The sequence below is a fragment of the Caenorhabditis remanei genome, chromosome V, assembly GCF_010183535.1.
Source record: "Caenorhabditis remanei strain PX506 chromosome V, whole genome shotgun sequence".
Lineage (NCBI taxonomy): Eukaryota > Metazoa > Nematoda > Chromadorea > Rhabditida > Rhabditidae > Caenorhabditis > Caenorhabditis remanei.
The window spans coordinates 22,452,113-22,471,280 of NC_071332.1; the positions used below are offsets into that span (position 1 = coordinate 22,452,113).

The following is a 19,168-nucleotide window of genomic DNA, read 5'->3' on the forward strand; positions in this document are numbered from 1 at the left end:
TCAATTGATCTCGCCTTGTTAATGACATCACGACTACTCTTTCACCAACATTTCATGAGAAAGGGGTGACTCATAGGATAATTTGTAGTGAGTCTTGTCTAGTTTTGTATCTACTTTTTGTTCTGTGGTGAACTTAACCACCGCGTGGAAACGAAATCCTACACCGAAACTTTTCGAATCGAATATTTAAAAAACCATAGGTCATAAGAACAAGCAAAACGTTTGGCGAATCGAACATGATTTTTTGGTTTCTCGATGTACCTTTTCATTTGTCGCCTCATCGACAGGTGCATTCGGAGACAGCCAAGGTCGTTAGTGTATTGACTGCCCCCCTTTGAAAATATGAATGACGTTATTGACATACATGTTGGTATAAAAGGAAACATTTTTCTTCTGATTCGTGTCTTATTCTTTATTCGGGCTTGATTTTTTTAATTTTTTCGGCAAGAAATAAAATAAAATTGGATATTGATTTAGTTTATAGTGCGAGCCTAACCTTAGAATGTATTATTATTTCAATTCTATTTTGTTTTCTTTCCTGAATCTTCTTTTCTGAAACGTTCTCATTTTCTTTCCAGTTCCCTACCAATTTCTATGGTTATACATCACCATTTGAAAAGATCAAAAAATAGGAAGAGATTTATTTATGATGAAAACGATTAACCCTTCGAATTTTCTATATTAATCCCTCTCTTGTTTTATTTCCACTTTTTGACACGCTGTCACACGAGTAAAGTTTTGAATTTTTGAAAACCGGAAAATGATAACGCCGCTTCTGGAAATTCTGAAATTTTTGTTTTTTTTCGTAATACATATTTTACCCCCCTAATATTTAAATCTCAGATTATGCATATTCTTTGGAAAAAAGACTCAAAAACATATTTGTTTGTATTTTGATGTGAATCTGGGACTAATCTGCTCTATAACCTCGAAGAAGATGAACATTTGATTTTTTTGTTGTTGATAGGGATAATCGGTTTATTCGTGCATTTGATTCTTTAAAAAAATACGGAATGAAGAAATAGAAAAAGAGATTCTGAGTTGTAGAGCTTCATGACGCATATAATTTTACATGTGTTTGCCATATTGTTTAGTGGACATGTGTCACACGCTAGGATTCAGTTTAATTCTATGAGAATTTTTGTATATGTTCTCGGAAGATTTCAAGCAGAAATAGTTTCTGGACAACCGGGTAGTTATATAGACCTAAAGAAAATGCGTCATCAAAAAACAGCAAAAATGTTCAGTCAAGTTTCCCAAGTTTTTTTTCTATTCTCATGATGATCTTTTTGTTGATTTTCCTTGCAAACTTTTCCCAGACTTAGTTCCTCTTCATATAAACATTTTGCGATGTGTGGTCTCTTCTTGGTCTTTTGACTTTGTTGTTTTTTTCCTTCTCCCCTCTTTCTTTTTCACGGATTTTATGTTTGTGTCGCTTTCCAAACTTTGGTGGTGGAAAAGTATAAAAGAGCGACATGATTCCATTATTTTACAGTTCTTCTCAATTCTAAAATGCAGTTAACACTGCTTTTCGGAGTTTTCCTGTTTGTTGGACTGGCTAGTGGACAATTGTCGTCTACAAGAGGTGAGTAGTGTTTGAGAATTTGTCATACACATCCTAAATCTTAAACGTTGGAACGTGGAGGGTATAGTTTCCTTATTTCAGATCAAGACTGCAAAGACAATGAAACCTTCCAAACATGTGGATCCGCTTGTGAGCCATCCTGTGGTAGCCCAAATCCAGTTAGTCCCTCCCAATATCCCTTAAAATGCTTTACTTATTTTTGCAGTCGTTTTGCACTCTTCAATGTGTTGTTGGTTGCCAATGCGATAAAGGATTCTTCAGAAGATCCGATAAGGCATGTGTCCCTCAAGATCAGTGCAATGTAGTTGCGAACACGACCGCACCAGTTGCTCCAACTCTTCCAGCACCACCATCGGCGAATTTGACATGTAGAACCAATGAGCAAGCTAACGATTGTCATAATCCATGTACCGAGAAAAAGTGCCCAGTAAAAAATGGACCATTGGTTAACTGCATTTTGAATTGCCAAGTTGGGTGTTCCTGCAAACCTGGGTATCTGAGAAATAAACAGGGAGCCTGCGTAAAGGATTCAGAGTGCCCAGCAATTGGTATGTTGCTTCCATGGTTTGAAAAAGCATACATAAATAATATTCAGTATCAGAAGACCAATGCAACCTCGTCGATTGCCGTAGTGGTCTAAAGTGCGTCATCCAAAACAATGAGCCAGTATGCATCCCAGGTAAACATAACTTTCGGGAATTTTTAAGTTTCCTGTCTTAACTATCCCTGTTTCTGTTTTAATAACACTATTGTCTATCGTTAAGTTAACAACAACACTTCTCTTTGTTCAACTGTCCTGTGTCCGTCTGGAACCAAGTGCCAAGTTGTCAATTCACGTGCTAGGTGTATGAAAATACCAGGTTCTCCTATTTAAATGTTTTCTCAAGTTCAGTTCCTATTTTAGCTCCCGAGGTGCCATCACCAGGTATAACCTGCGCAAATGTTAGATGCGGATCCAAGGGAGGGTGCGGGATGGTTGAGCCAACTGGATGCAATGGATGCAAGCTTCAGCCACATTGTTTGGAAGTTAATAGTGAGCTGTTAATAAGGTTTAAGTTACCTCAACGTGAACTTTGCAGACTGCCACACTGCCAAATGTTCTCCTAAAGAAGAATGTGTTTTGGTTCAAGTCACTTGCGTAATGGCTCCATGCCACCCCATCGCCGAGTGCCGTCCGAAGAAAAATATCAAGCCACTCGTCCAGCTCCGTGAGCCCCGCCAAACTGGTCCCAGCTGTATGACCGCTAGATGTGGTACCCCAGCAGGGTGTGCCATGGTCAAGCCAAGCAATTGTGGGAATAAGAACAATTGCGAGTTGAGACCAGCGTGCATTCATGAGAATGCGTGTATTGCTACCAGTTGTCTAGTTGGAACCCAATGTGTGCTCCACGAAGTTCAGTGCGTCAAGGCACCATGCAATCCAATAGCTAAATGTGAACCACTAGATGATGCTCCAGCTCTATCAGATAAAAGATGTAAACAAAAAATGAGAAGTATGTTCAGTGCAAGACAGGCTGTTCGGATACCAAGTGTAATGAGGAGCCTGTGAGTTTAACTAAATGAATCTAGTTTCAACCCTAATTTTATCATTAATTATAGCGCTTTTGCCCAGCAGTTTGCCGTGGCGGTGGTTGTGTTTGCCAAGATGGTTTCTATAGAGACGGATCTGGCGCTTGCGTGACTCAAAACGAATGTGACATTCAAAAAGGAAAATGATATTAATTTTCTGCTATAATTTGGTTTTCTGTAAAAAGTTCAGTTGAAGTTAAGTTTTATTTTCAAAACCTAATTTACCAGTCACAAATAAAAAAATGAATCATGATTTCTCTATCTTTTTGTTTGGGTTATTAATTTGGCATTGGTGGTTTATAACAGATTGACAAATTTATTGAACTTTCAGATTACTCGGACACCCCTAAGCCCCCACTTTCCTCTGATAACATCACTGGTATCAATAGTAAAACTAAATGAAAATAAAAAATAGCTTGAAGTAAATGATTACAGTCCAAATCACCCCATGCTCTACAGTAAGATGTGCATCTGGAACAGAATGTCAGGAACTGGAGAGAAACTGTACCGTCCCGCCATGGTACTCAATGAGATATAATGTACCAATAGCTTGAAAATTCAGTGAAATTTACGCGGCTTGTGTAAATACTACCGTCGTCGACAATCTTGCTGGAGGATGCGCCACGATGCGTTGCGCCGCTGGAGAAACATGTGAAGAAGCTATGGTGAAATGTGCTGTTCCACCATGTCCGAAAAATGGCATGTGTGTATTGGATATGACTCAAAATGATACACTGAATAGCTGTGCTAGTGTTTCATGCCCAGTTGGGGAGAGTTGCGAGGAGACGGTGGTTCAGTGCTTTGTTGCACCCTGGTCAGTTGAAGTTTCATACGTAAAAAAACCCCTGTTCTGGAACAACAAGGAACAAGTACGAGAAATCTTGAAATGTTGTTTTTTTAGCCCAAAAGCAGTTTCGTGCGTTCCAATGAACATTCATCAAAACTCCACAGCTAGACAAGGATGTGACGTAGTGAGATGCCGAGCAAATGAAATCTGTGAAGAACAGGAGGTTCAGTGTATAAAAGCACCATGGTGAGGTTTAAATGAGATTTTGACTGAATTTTGTTTCGGGTCTGTACTTCTTCATAGAAAAGGTTAAAGTCGTTGAGCATGTTTCTTAAGTTAATATCAGTATCATAGCTGCAAAAGAAAGGTTGTTTGAACTGTCTTATAGTCCAATACAAGTCGCCTGTGTCAGTATTGTCCACACCAATGGAACAACTGGAGGATCGGCAAACCACTCAACTAGGATACCGCCAAACAGCTGCCCAACAAATCAAACAATGAGTGATTGCTTGAACAAGTGTAGTGAAGAAAAATGCCCTGGAATTGGAGTAGTGAGTTCTTCTCTTCAAAATGAGTTTCGATCTGTCTCTCAATATTTCATTTCCAGAGCATGATGTGCACTAAACACTGTGGACAAGGGTGTGCCTGTTCTTCTGGCTTTGTTAGATCGTCTGATGGGGAGTGCTACAAGTCCAAAGACTGTCCATTAGAGCAAGTTTGTGGAGAAAATGAGGAATACCGATGCGAAAAATGTGCTGGAACGTGCAAAAACCCAGAACCAAGTTGCCCTGGACCTAAAAACAAGAGCTGCAACAAAAAGTGTATTTGTGCACCTGGGTTTGTAAAGAAAAATGGGAAGTGTGTCACATTGGCTAGTTGCCCGGATCATGATCACTCTGGTATAGTAAACACAGTAGAAGTGAAAAATCGAATTCCTACTTTTTTTCAGATATCACTTGTCTTGGCACACAAGACTACACAGATTGCCTTCCAAAATGCCGACAATTATGCTCTGGGGTTACAGACTGTGACAAAAATATGCTAACCGAAATGTGTACACCTGGATGCGTTTGTAGACCCAACTATAAACTAGATAGTAATGGGACCTGTGTTCATAATCGGCATTGCTTCAAGAGTACGTTAGAAATTCATTCACTGCTTGTGCATAGCTATGTAATGATGAAAAATTTTCAGCCACAGATTGCCCAGAAAATGAGGAATGGTCGAAATGTGTATCGGATGATAATCTATGTGGAATGGCAACAATTCTAAAAGTGCCGCTACGTGATCAATGCTTCTCTGGTTGTATTTGTGCAGCTGGTTTTGCCAGAAATAATAATGGAACTTGTGTTGAGAAGTGTTGACAACTTTTACTTGATTTTTGATGAGCAGGTAAATAAAGTGTTATAATTGTTATTCCGCACTTGAAGAACAGTAAGAAGGGAGTAACATTAACTTGTTGTTTTGATTTTAAGTTCTGATACTTTCTTGAACTTCAGTACCTGTATTTTCAATGGCATCTTTAAGAGAAAAATTCATTAGACATAATAATTATTTTCTTGAAGAATCCTCAATAGACATGACACTAAGATCTAGAGGCTCAATCCCATGTTTCTCACGTTCCAGTCTGGCACTAGTGACAGGAGAGACCTGGAAAAGAAATATATTATCCGTCTATAAGAATACGAAGGTGCCTAGTTTGAGATTACAAAAATCCGAGTTCTCTTTTTGAGCTCCTTGGTTTTCACGATTTAAAAAAGTAGTCATGCAAAAATAGGAATTGTGAACCAAATCTGGAACTTCATTTTTGTAGCTAAAAAAAAAAGCTGTAGGTGATCAAAGTGAAAAGCTACAAAAAATTTCAACTTTTGAAATTAATCGATTTGAAAGATAAATTATTTTGATCGTCTGTAACATTTCAGGAACTTCCCGTACGAAAGAAGTTTTAAACTACAAAAATAAAGTTCTAGGTTTGATCTAAATTTCCTATAAAAGTTGGTACTAAAAGATAACCAAAAATCCCATCCCACCTTCTGAAACTTCATCGTTTTCCATTGTTACATACAGTACCGGTTAAAAGGTTGCAAACTTTGACTGTTTTCAGTTGAAATTGTCCACCTTTGAGAGTTTGTCATGGTAATACTGATGGACAATCAAGTAGATTTTTAATGAATCATACAGATTAAAAGTAGTACTTCTTTTTTCCAGTTGACAACTTTGTTGAATCGACCAATTTCAGTGTAAAAAGTGCGATTTTTGAGCTGTCGTCTTAAAATGACTACATATAACTCTCTAGGGAGTCTTCGTAAAGGCTCTGTTTTTGATCTGTATAATTCATATTATACTTGGACAATCAGTATTACCATGACACACTCTAAACATTGAATAATTTCAACTGTAAACGGCCAAAGTTTACATTTTTTTGACCGGTACTGTATGATTATTTTGCCACGTTTACGAATAAAACTCACATGGAATGACTCCCGACTGGCTCCACAAAATTTACGAATTTTTTGGCTTATTTGATAGATTCTACAGAAAAAATGACAAATCTATAAGCTTTTCCGGTGACTGGACCTAATTTTCGAGATTTTCAGATTTTTAGAAAATCAATTTTTTTCAAAATTTTTTTTTCATCATTTTTTTCTCAATGTTCTCCCATCTGGCGAAAAAAGCAAAAACAAGTAAAAAGTAGAAAATTTCGTAGAATTTTCGATAGGCTATGAAAATTTTTTTGGTCATGTTCCTACTTTTGCCAGAACCCCGAAAACTGAGAGTCAAAAAAAATATTTTTTTCTGTGAAGTTGTTGGACTGTTTTAAAAAGCTTTAAAAAATAGAAGAACTCATGCAAACAAATTTTTCAAAAAAAAAATTGGGGGTAATCGCGAAAAAAAAAGAAATAAATTTTGTTGAAAATTTCGGTTTTTCAAGATTTTGATGGTTATAGGAAACATGTCATTTCTTCTGTTTAAGCTTTGAAAACGTTGATATATTCAAAGAAATTAATAACCACGGATTTCTTAAACCTGTATCAAAAAGTTTGAATGTTTCCTGATCAGTTTCCAATTCGTAGCAGAGGCTCATAAAATGCATTCTTTTGAGGTGGTGGAAATTTCAAAAGCTTGCAACGTGCTTTAAACGTCAGATAAACGATTTTCGCTTTAAAAACATGCTTAAAATGAAAGATTCAACAAATTCGGACACTTTAAACAAAAATTTTAATTTTTCATTTTTCATGAAAATTTCATGTGGTACCCCCTTATGAAATTTTCAAAAAAAAATTAAAATTAAAATTTTTGTTTAAAGAGTCCGAATTTGTTAATTCTTCTATTTTAAGTATGTTTTCAGAACAACAGTCGTTTATCTGACGTTTAAAGCACGTTGCAAGCTTTTGAAATTTTCACCACCTCAAAAGAATGCATTTTATGAGCCTCTGCTACGAATTGGAAACTGATCAGGAAACATTCAAACTTCTTGATACAGGTTTTAAAAGTTTGTGGTTATTAATTTCTTTAAATATATCAACGTTTTCAAAGCTTAAACAGAAGAACTGACATGTTTCCTATAACCATCAAAATCTTGAAAAACCGAAATTTTCAACAAAATTTATTTCTTTTTTTTTCGCGATTACCCCCAAATTTTTTTCTGAAAAATTTGTTTGCTTGAGTTCTTCTAATTTTGAAAGCTTTTTAAAACAGCCCAACAACTTCACAGAAAAAATTATTTTTTTTTGACTCTCAGTTTTCGGGGGTCTGGTCAAAGTAGGGACATGACCAAAAAAATTTTCATAGCTTATCAAAAAGTCTATGAAATTCTCTACTTTTTACTTGTTTTTGCTTTTTTTGCCAGATGGGAGAACATTGAGAAAAAAAATGATGAAAAAAAAATTTTGAAAAAAAATTGATTTTCTAAAAATCTAAAAATCTCGAAAATTAGGTCCAGTCACCGGAAAAGCTATTAGATTTGTCATTTTTTTCTGTAGAATCTATCAAATAAGTCAATAAATTCGTAAATTTTGTGGAGCCAGTCGGGAGTCATTCCATGTCAGTTGAGTTGGACAGTCCAGCTGGCCACTTAGGTTAGACTGACTCACTATCAGGTCTCAAGTCAACTATCTTTATCTTTTTTATACTTTCAAATATCTTACCTCACTAACTTGTACATCATCATATCTTGTTATCACAGTCATCTCAGCTGGATCGAACCATGAATAGCTCTGCGGATAGCTCCTTCCAACAATTTCACTTATTTCATAACCTAATTTTGAGAAGATATGCTCTCTGCGGAAATCTGCAGCTGTTTCTTGTGTTTTTGAGCTGTCACCAGTTTGAATCATTTTTTTTCGAGCGGTCTTGTGAACTAAGGCGTCCCAGGGAAGAAGTCTGGAACATTTGATGTTTTTCAAGAGGCTTCGAGACACTGGCAAATTTAGCTACATTATGACTATTAAGTACTGCGCCGCTACTTTGAGCTTTGAATCGTCAAAATTTGAAAGTGTCAGTTTTTAAGAGGCTGTTTAATGAAGGTTTTTTCAGAATTTCAAAGAAAAATCCCTTTGTTTGGCTTTATGACAAGCGGCGCGATATCGAATAGTCATCCTGTGCAGAAAATTTTTCATAAGCATACCTTATTCCGTTTGGATCGTTTTCCTGTTCTTTTACGTCATCATAAACCATTGATCGACTTGACTCCACACATTCTTTTGCAATTTCTTGAAACTTATCACGGTGCTCTTTATAAAGTACGGAAGCTTCCGAATTAATGCATTTGTCGCTATCAACGTCGTAGGAGTAAAATGATCTCTAGAAAAAAACTGAATCATTCGGTGTCTGTTTTCATCTTGACAAAGTCTAGGTTTAGCTTTAATTTCCAGCACTTGGTATATTCTATGTTACTCCTCAACTCACCTGTATCACTACTAAAACTCTTTTTAAACTGTGTTTTTCCCTTTTCCAACCATCTGGAAAGGAACGAGCCAATGATAACTCCTTGTTTTTTGAACATATTAATGGATGAAAAATCGATTGCGAGAATACCACTCTCGGAAGACATATCGAAGCTGGGAAGTCCGAAGGAATTTCAATTGTGAATCGGAAAATACCACCTCCGAATATACCTTTCCGTACGAATATGACTCCAAACCAGGCTGAAAAAAAGGTACGGATAGAAACAAATGAAATCACACTGACCAAATCTATTTCTGGCACTAGGGCAGACAAATATCCCTTCTACAGGAGCTCGACAAACTTCAGCGCTGCAAAAAATAATTTAGAGGAATTTTAGAAAATATTTTGGTGTTCTTATTCAATCAATCTTATTTTGCCTTTTTCAGTTGAAAATGCTCAACTTTGAGAGTGTGTCATAGGAAAACTACAGTACCGGACAAAAAGATATCAAGTTTTGGTTTTTCGACCATAACTTTTTTCAAATTGTTCGGATTGACTTGAAACTTTGGGAAAACATTTATTGTAGAGTTATTGTTAATTTTAGTTAACATTCTGGGTGAAAAATCATTTTTTACAAGTTTTTTGTAAAATTTTCGAAAATCGTGAAAAATCAAAAATTGGATATTTTTATTTCCATGACCGGTGTATCAAAAATAGAGCGTATATTTAGTGTTTATAATTGTTTTCTAATACAAACAGTCCTGATGTTTATTTTTGACCACTGGACTCCTACTTTTGACTTGTTACCCATATCTCCCGGGCTGTCAAAGATTGGTAGTACTAATATATGGAGTTTTATATTTCAAACATCTATAAAAATTGTATTTTTGCAGGAAACAATGTAAAAGTGTACCATACTATTAAGAAGAATGTGGAAAACCTGAATGTGACATTTTTATCTTGATAGAACCCCTCAGCCAATTTTTAGAGACCTTCGATTGTCAAATACTGCATATCTGATATCGATGTATGACCAGTTCCGGAGCGAAAATATACATTTATCCGGCATCTTTGGTTATTTGAACGTATGGAACTTGTTATTTGAACAATTTTGGATATTCTGAACCAAAATTTGATGAATGATTAGTTGTTGAGGTATTGTTACATTGAAAAGAAACTTCGTCGGGATCATATTTTGACAGCATCTTTTGGCTCTCTCATGAAAAGTTGAGAAAATGTGCGAGAGGACACTTCTAGCATTTTAAAACTCATCTAGGTTCTTTTCTGACGTGAATGATCAAATATGCCATCAATACACTATGAATTTTCAGTAAAAACAAAAACACATAGTTTTGATACTTTCAACCCAGTGAGAGTAACATTCCAGCGAGTGATTCAACATTATTAATACAAAATTGTGTACCGAAACTAGGCTCAGAATATTCACAATTGTTCAAATAACAGGTTTCATACGTTCAAATAACCAAAGATACCGAATAAATGTATAATTTCGCTCCGGAACTGGTCATACATCGATATCAGATATGCAGTATTTGATAATCGAAGGTCTCTAAAAATTGGTTGAGGGGTTCTATCAAGATAAAAATGTCACACTCAGGTTTTCCACATTTTTCTTAATAGTATGGCACACTTCTACATTGTTTTCTGCAAAAATACAAGTTTTACAGATGTTTGAAGTGTACAACTCCATATATTAGTACTACCAATCTTTGACAGCCCGGGAGATATGGGTAACAAGTCAAAAGTAGGAGTCCAGTGGTCAAAAAATAAACATCAGGACTGTTTGTATTAGAAAACAATTATAAACACTAAATATACGCTCTATTTTTGATACACCGGTCATGGAAATAAAAATATCCAATTTTTGATTTTTCACGATTTTCGAAAATTTTACAAAAAACTTGTAAAAAATGATTTTTCACCCAGAATGTTAACTAAATATAACAATAACTCTACAATAAATGTTTTCCCAAAGTTTCAAGTCAATCCGACCAATTTGAAACAAGTTATGGTCGAAAAACCAAAACTTGATATCTTTTTGTCCGGTACTGTAATTGTCCCAAAAAATAATTTTTTATGAGATCAAACAGACAAAGAGTAGAGCTTCATTTTTGTAAATGGCAACTTTTTAGTTTGGACACTCCCTAGAAGTGACATATCGACAAAGAAATTTCTCCCTCAAATCGACCCATATCAGTGCAAAATAGTGCGATTTTCTGACCTGTTGACTTAAAATGACCATAACTCTCTAGGAAGTATTCGTACAAAAAAGTTGTCAACTACAAAAATGGAGTTCTACTCATGGTCTATTTGAGCGTTGTTTTGTGGGACAGTTAGTTTTACCATGACGCATTCTCAGAGTTGGGCATTTTCAACTGAAAAAAGCAAAATATGAAAGATTTTTGGCCGGTACAGTACATGTTTCTCTAACGAATTGCCACATTTTTCGGTAAATAAATTTTTTATCAATCATGTTAGATAAGATTTTTGCCAACATAATAAGATTTTGCTAATAGATAAGGCTTACAACTCAGCTGCCAGCGCCTGTTCCACCAAAATGTTGTACGGTATGACAAGAGCCGTGGTCCTGGTTTCTTCTTTTGTTGTCTCCATCTGCACCCTTGTTATTACCTCAAAAGTAATCATTTGAAACTCAAAACTGACGCAGTGAAGAACAAGCAGAGGAAATAAAATTGATATATAAAATTACCAAACTAATACATATAGGAAAAGCGCCTCTTTCGGATAGATTTTATTATTGAAATATTATGAAAAGTTAAAAAAATTAGAAGCGTCATTTGAAAAAAACAACTTCACTCAGCTACCAAAAAGGTCGTCGTGGGCAACTGTTGTTTTCATTGTGCCCTTTCTCCTGTCTCTTCCCAACCTCTCCTAGAAATCAATACTCTTTTCCTTCCCCTTCTTCCCCTTCTTCCCGTTCTTCTTCTCTCTCATTGCCTCCTACTTCATAATGTTGCCCCTCCCTCCGTTTCCCCCACGGACTTCCCCCTTCCTAAATTTCTGCCATGTCCGCAGACACCGGCACGCAGTCTCACACACTTCAGCTGTCGGCGTACTGGTCAAATACACTTTCCTACGCGGTTTTGGAACCTTTTTCATTAAATCATCATAGGAAATGAGATAACGTTAGGCTGGTTGACATTTTCTTTACTAGAATGAAATAACCGAGTTGATTACAACTGTTTGTATTTGGAAACAAGCCACCATTCTTAGTAAATTGTAACTCAATTTTTGGGTTGTTTGAAACAATATTGATTTTTTCTAATTAGCAGACTTGTCACGGGCCGGGCCGGGCCGGGCCGAAATCAGGAAAAATCTCAGCCCGGCCCGCTCGGCTCTTTTTGAAACATTTTGAGTTTTTGAATTTTTTTGGAAATGTTTTGAAAAATGTGAATATGTATGATAATTTAAGCATTTTTACTCTATTTTTTCGAAAAATTTCAAATAAAATTTGGTAAAAACGGGATTCCAATTTTGAATCCGGCCCGGCCCGATTTTTGACAAGTCTGCTAATTAGTTATATATCTTTGTCTTTTTTAATTTCTATTTGTTGTAATCTTTTGCTTTGTTGTTTTTTATATTGCTTCACAATAAGCCATTTTTCAGCATTCCAGCTATCCACACCAACCACTGTGTGCAAGTTGAAGTTATTCCAAAAGAAAATATGGGAAAAAATGACGTGAGTATTCGTATTCATGATAGATAATTTTTTGGACTATACAACAGTATGATAGAGTGTGATATTTGAAATCCCTGTCAGAGAGAAGCTGTTTTTTTAAAAATATTATACTTTAAAAATATGTTAAGACGCACTCTCTGACTCGTTCGATCACCCATGTTCACCCGAAAAAAGTTGACCATCTCCGATTTGCCTATAATTTTTATCAAAGATAGTACCAAGTGTTCTCAGCAAACTGGGGTCCTTTTCGGCCGGGTCCGTCACCTGGCTACCTAGGAAAATCAAAAAATCGATATTTTTCGAAAATTTTTCCTAAAGTAGTTAGGTATGAAATCTCAACGGTAAGTTATTGCAGACACTATTTTAAGCATTTTTTGTGTTCAAAAGAAAATTCCAGCTCAACTCCTTCATTGTGAAAAATTTCAAAATGTGTGAAATTTTCGGGATTTTTTCATGAAATCGTTTTTATCTCGGCAGTGACACGAGAAGACATTATTTTTTATTTTAAATTCGGAATCTACATAAAATTTGGTATTGGAAAAATGCTGTACCTACTCGTAACTCTAGACCCAAAAAAAGATTTTTGGGGAAGAATGAGAAAAACTGCGATTTCAAGTTTCAAGTCCTTCCAGTAAATTATTTTTGATGTTTCAAAATAATGGTTTTTTGAAGTTTTTCATTCAATCATGCCACTTTTATTCAGTTCCGGCACAATTTTCGATCAAACTAACAAAAAAATTTTCGAAAAAATTGAATTTTTCGATTTCTGAAAATTTTCTCCCGCATTGAATCATTCCGACTGAAATATTAAGGATAGCATTATAAAATCAGAAGAATATAACTGGAATACTCTATAGGTTCATAAAAAACTTGATTCCCACTGTCGGGCCACCTTCTACTTACGCGTTCATGGTGAAATTCAGCTAAATTTTCAACTTGGGAAGTTGGTGCAACGGTACTTCATACTTGCAACGTTATTTGACAGGGAATTGCGATGAATATGACAGAAATAGTGAGAAAACTGCAAAAATTGATAGATTCTGCAAGATTTACGAAAAAAGCTTTAAAAAATTAGGACTCATAAATGTTCAATGGTCTGACCTTTTTATGGATATCAGGAAAAAACTTTTCAAGTTTTTTTCACAATGAAGGAGTTGAGCTGGAATTTTCTTTTGAACACAAAAAATGCTTAAAATAGTGTCTGCAATAACTTACCGTTAAGATTTCATACCTAACTACTTTAGGAAAATTTTTCGAAAAATATCGATTTTTTGATTTTCCTAGGTAGCCAGGTGACGGACCCGGCCGAAAAGGACCCCAGTTTGCTGAGAACACTTGATACTATCTTTGATAAAAATTATAGGCAAATCGGAGATGGTCAACTTTTTTCGGGTGTACATGGTCAGTTGATCGATGCTCGAACGACTCGGAGAGTGCGTCTTAATCTCCTTGATTTTTTGAATGACTTTAGCATTCCAAAATTATTAGTTCTAATTTTAACTACAGTTTTGAAACAATCATTAGAAAACAGAATATACTTATTGAAAATTATTATTATTATTCTAGAAACAAAAAAAGAAGCACAACGGAGGGAAAAAACACCACACTGCCAAAAATGACCAAAAGCCAAAAAATGATCAGAACAAACCAGAAAGCAGTTGTTCCCAGCAATCTAACAACGAAGAAGTTAATTTGCGGCAAGAGTGTTCAGTAAAAATCAATGACGATCATATACAAATTGGACACTTCAAATTAACCAATGTTGACTTGAGAGATATTGTCAGAAAGTCAGAGCAGATTCAAGTCGAACAAAATGGAAAAGGTAGGAGTTTTATGGGTATACTGAGAATTTGTATTCATTGAGATGCGATGCCAGAAAAAACCAATTTTTTCAGCTTTGACCAATGACCCAAAATTCATGGAGCAACTGGATGCGTACGCTCAACAAAAATCTGAGGAAATCATAAACTCAACTGTGAAGGTAGTTATTAATAATGTTTTTGTAGTTGGGACCTTTTTTGTACGGCACTCACTAGTAAGTTACGTATTGACAATATAATTTCTTTCTTAAATCAACCGATGTTAATAGAAAATATTGGGGCCCATTTTTTAAAACCATTATCGTAAAACCCTTTTTTTGTAGACGCTTCCCACAACCATCGATTCATCCGGACCAACACAAGTATCGAAATCATCTACACAGACAAGTTCATCAGCAAATTCAATTAACGTCACAAACCGTATAGCACCCAACACTACCGTCGAGCGAACAGTGAACATGACTAACCCACCAACTGCTGACGCCAAGTCTCAGACTGTACGAAAAGTGGACGCAATTCAATTGGGCAGAGAGTTTCTGGAACGGAGAAAACAGGAACCTCCACTGCCACCGCCCAAAGTTCAACCCAAAAAAACCTACAAAAAACGGTTTTTCGGTGACAAACTTGTGAATCCAAACGGTCAGGATAGCCCATTCGTGGCAATGCCGATAGATATAGATAGTTTCTATATGGAGTACGATGACATTGATGCGGAATGCACATTATTAAAGGAATGGCCAGCGTTAGATGAGAGCATGTTGTACTATGAACAACCTGATGGTAAGTCTTTTATAAAGTTTGGAACAATATCCCTAAGTTAGCAACTGTTTACTTTTCTGAATACCTGCTTTTTAAATATTCAGTTTAAAATCTCTGTTTAAAACCTTTCAAAAAACTGTTTATATTTCAGTAATTGCCAAAAAAATACTTGATCCCAATCTACCGTACTCCTTCCCGTTCACAATTGAAGTGTTTTTTGCACTTACCGGAATCCGACGACGTCTCACTTTTCTTTATTCCGGACCCAACACGTTTAAGTCGCTATCTCACAAATTCCGTCATAAACATTGTGAATCGGAAAATTTTCAAATGTTTTACCTGAGTGAGTTTTAAAATGCAAGTTAATATTAAAACTTTCCATGTTTAGATCATGACGGTCGTTACATGGAGGTACACGACAATTTCACATTGAAACAGATGCTGATTACACATGGCGCTTATCCGAGAGGAGCTCACTGCCCATTGAGAAGTGCATGTGGAAAAGTTTGGTGTATTCCAACGACAAGTTATGCAGAAGAATTGATTTTTGAAAGAGAAAGAGATTTGATTATGGGATTAGATTCTGAGGTGAGTGGAGTAGGGCACAACTAATTAAGAGCCACTTAAAATTGGGGGCACCTCAAATAAGTTATTTTTTAAGAGGGAAACGCAAGCTCAATTTTCAGCTAATGGAAAAACGAGAACGATCCTGCGTTGACCACCTCCCATTTGCCCTCTCCGCTGACTTTCGATTTGCTGAAGTCTACCATAAAGTGATCCATTACTCTGATGAAGAAATGTCACGCAGTTACAATAAATATGCACATGCACAGGCCATTGACCTGATATTAGACTGTCAACGTACCATGGATCGAGAGCAGCTTTTTGCAGACTGCCGGACGAAAGAACTCACAGTGCAAGAGCTCAAAGATGTTTTAGCCTACCGGTACCACTTTCCAAAAGACGGGTTGACCAGTGACCAGAGTGCTACTAAAGAAATCGCTGATATTGTCACTGAGTTGCGAAAGTCGAAACATCAGACTAGGGAAGCCTTGCATATGATTGAAGTGGAACTGAGAAAATTGGCGATGGAATTGAAAAAATCTAATCAGAATCGTCGAGCGCCGTTGCAAATATTCCAAGCACCTTATGAAACCAGATACAGCGGACCTCACATTATGCAAACTATCCCCACGGCAGAATATCAGCAACTTCAAATTGTGCAGCAACCAATGCAGTTAGCAGAATTGATTAAAAAAGAAGTGTACGCCGACAAAGTGGTTAAAAAGCAAGAGGGGTCAAACTCGTCTGAAACCATTTCTAAATTGGTGGAAGACTCGGTGAACTTGGCCAAAGACGTGCAAAACCTGATCACACAGAGAGATAGTTTAGAGCAAGTGAAGAGCCAACTAAGTCCTAATTTCGAAGTACCCGATGTTGTTATCGAACAAGTGATGAAAGACGCTGCTCTATTGACACCTCATCAACTCAAGGGTGTTACGGAAATGGTTTATCAGAAAATGACAAGCAATCCAAACCTCTCTGGTGAGCCAACGAATTTATCATCTGCGAAATGTGTGGAAACGCTTAGAGAAGTTCTTACTATGTTCCTGAAACCAGCCCAACTTTTATGCAAAGAAGGAAACATATCCAATTCTGAGAATCAGGAAAGCTCCAATAAATCCGAGCCGATTGATGAGGGATCTATTTCTGGCAATAAAAACTGTCAAAACAAATCGGAAAGAAAGAGTTCGACGCAGATATCTAAAAAAATGATTCTAGAAATGTTGGAACGCATAAACAAACCTCAAAAACCAACGGATGGGGCTACATACAAAAACAATAATAACGACACTACAGAGAAAAAAATTGAAGAACCCACCGTCGCTGAAAAAGTAATCCTCAAAACTGGTTCCATCCACCGTGATCTAAATAGAAAGGATCGGGTCTCGTTGTTTGCAGAGCAAGAGAGGGACCAAAGCCAAAAACCTCCAGTTCTTGACAATCTAAGTTTGGCTGAAAGCTCAGATACTCAACAAAACTCGATCAAGACCAATAACCAGGATTATGACGCTATGGACAGTAAATTGCAAGCCCTACCCACAACCAGCTCAGTCGATCTCACGCTAAATGTATTGAATGGAAATACACTAAGTGCTCCTCAATTACAAACAGATGCTGACGCGAATATACCTTTGGGGCAAGAATTGGAGGTCATTCCTGAAGCCAGCGTTGACCAATCGGTGCAAAACAGGTCACAGGACCTATGCAATGTCCGAGTTTCTCCTACTATGCAAAATGAAAGAAACACAAATGTCCACCAAAAAGACATGAATGCAAAGAAAAATGATTAGATTCTATGGTTTTTTTCTTCAAATGTCCATTTTCATGTTAAAAATAAACTTGATTTGATGTATCTCTCAATCAGAGTATATGCTTGTTTTTCCAACTTTTTGACATTACTTCTCTAAGTCCAATCTGCAATCTACCCGATGACTGATTTAAATTAACATATTCCTTATTTTCACATCCATATCGATGAATTACTCCCTTTTTTCTCAAGCTCTTCTATTTGCACTGAGTCATCTTTTTTTTTCAAACTCCCTTGCCCGCTTTACTTATTTCTCTGTTTCCTTCTACACAGCCATCATCGTTGCATAATAGAGTCCAGAATTTATTTTTTAATATAATGTGAATGTTAATTATTTATTCATGATCTAAATATGTTTTAACAAATAAATCGAGAAGAAAATAATCAAAAAACTTAATTGAAGCATAGAGCGGAAGGAATTTGATTCTGAAAAAGAGGATTACTGGAGTTTCACTAATCGGTTTTCGAATTTTACCGCCATTCAGATCCCTAGTTGTAACTACTGCTTGGAATCCAAAGTTGTTGATGTCTTCCATATTCGACGTTTTGAAACAAATTGTAAGATATTGGAAGTGACTTGTATAATGACAAAGATCGTCACCGGTGCATCTGCACATCAAAATGTTTTTCTGTGAATACTCGCTAAACTAAACCAATCAAGTAAATGAAAGATTTAGATTCTAAATTTAAAAGATTCTAACAAAGTTTGAACGCCCAGGGGTACATTCAAAAGGACAATTTTCGGACTTAATGCACGGCTTTCCAATGCGAAAACACCTTACATATATTGAAAACTGACCTGTGATTATCGGTTCTGTTTACCAGCAACTCAGGTTTTGAATAATCATAAAATAGTATGTCATCTATATTTTTTCGAAGATCCAAGTTGTCAGCACTAAACTGAATCTGAAAATTGATCGCTTTTGAATTACAAAAACATTCAAAAGTTCAACACATGGGAATCAATCAAAGTAGTTTTTCATAGAAAATGTATTCTTGCGAATTTATTCATTATTTAAATGATACCGTAAAAACTAGACGTATGTTTCTAATTTCTCAAAATCTTTTGGATGTACTTCAATTAACAGTATTTACAGTAACCTACTTTGAATTTATTGCTTGGCGCCACAACATGCCAATTACAATTCATTCCCGAACAATAGGGCTCCGGATAATTCGGACTTGAAATAATTCGGAAATCTCCTATATTGTGTAACAATATTATACGATCCAGGCATTTGCAAGTAGAAATAGCTGAATTTATTTTCACGATTTTATTTTTAAATTTGGAAACATAAAACTTACATTCTCCAACTAATAAACCACAGGAAACTACAAAAACAAACATAAGTAGTATGAGCTCACACATTTGCTTTATACCAAAAAGGTCTAAAAGAAGTGTGAGTGTGAGTCTATATAACAAAAAAATAACAAACGTTGTGAAAAAAGTTGAGGAAATTAGATTAGGGGAGGGTTTGGAAAGGAAATGGGAATTCTTATAAATTTGTGTGCTCGCTTCCTTTCACACTTTTTTCCAATAGTATAAGCAAAAATTGATAAAAGAAACGAAGCGAAAAAAAGAAAGCAAGTGGATGTATCATAGGATTTGCGATAATCCGTGTGATACTCTGCTTCACAGAATATGACTTATATATATATATACATATCT

The 19,168-nt window shown here is 36.0% G+C and overlaps 5 protein-coding genes across 5 annotated transcripts; 2 read left to right on the plus strand and 3 right to left on the minus strand.

The window, feature by feature from the left end:
* Positions 1-1,512: 1,512 nt before the first annotated feature.
* GCK72_022051 (uncharacterized protein) lies at positions 1,513-5,305 on the plus strand (the record flags this gene model as incomplete). The annotated part of the gene is made up of 15 exons (XM_053734621.1): positions 1,513-1,585; positions 1,667-1,743; positions 1,791-2,133; positions 2,181-2,264; positions 2,490-2,618; positions 2,665-3,130; positions 3,185-3,233; positions 3,461-3,542; positions 3,590-3,674; positions 3,717-3,968; positions 4,056-4,187; positions 4,330-4,492; positions 4,549-4,840; positions 4,891-5,076; positions 5,136-5,305. The coding sequence occupies 15 exons, from the start codon at positions 1,513-1,515 to the stop codon at positions 5,303-5,305; spliced, it is 2,583 nt and encodes an 860-aa protein (XP_053583534.1).
* Positions 1,779-2,921, minus strand: GCK72_022052 (uncharacterized protein; the record flags this gene model as incomplete). The annotated part of the gene is made up of 2 exons (XM_053734622.1): positions 1,779-2,081; positions 2,646-2,921. The coding sequence occupies 2 exons, from the start codon at positions 2,919-2,921 to the stop codon at positions 1,779-1,781; spliced, it is 579 nt and encodes a 192-aa protein (XP_053583535.1).
* Positions 5,306-5,492: 187 nt separating the features above from the next.
* On the minus strand, positions 5,493-11,462 carry GCK72_022053 (uncharacterized protein; the record flags this gene model as incomplete). The annotated part of the gene is made up of 6 exons (XM_003094323.2): positions 5,493-5,591; positions 8,090-8,324; positions 8,569-8,744; positions 8,850-9,088; positions 9,132-9,196; positions 11,377-11,462. 6 exons carry the CDS (start codon positions 11,460-11,462, stop codon positions 5,493-5,495), a joined length of 900 nt encoding a protein of 299 aa, XP_003094371.2.
* A 1,072-nt stretch (positions 11,463-12,534) lies between these two features.
* GCK72_022054 (uncharacterized protein) lies at positions 12,535-17,482 on the plus strand (the record flags this gene model as incomplete). The annotated part of the gene is made up of 7 exons (XM_053734623.1): positions 12,535-12,549; positions 14,116-14,371; positions 14,445-14,530; positions 14,693-15,149; positions 15,280-15,471; positions 15,517-15,716; positions 15,815-17,482. 7 exons carry the CDS (start codon positions 12,535-12,537, stop codon positions 17,480-17,482), a joined length of 2,874 nt encoding a protein of 957 aa, XP_053583536.1.
* A 352-nt stretch (positions 17,483-17,834) lies between these two features.
* GCK72_022055 (uncharacterized protein) lies at positions 17,835-18,868 on the minus strand (the record flags this gene model as incomplete). Its single annotated transcript, XM_003094316.2, has 4 exons — positions 17,835-18,108; positions 18,299-18,405; positions 18,605-18,753; positions 18,805-18,868. 4 exons carry the CDS (start codon positions 18,866-18,868, stop codon positions 17,835-17,837), a joined length of 594 nt encoding a protein of 197 aa, XP_003094364.2.
* Between the last annotated feature and the right edge of the window lie 300 nt (positions 18,869-19,168).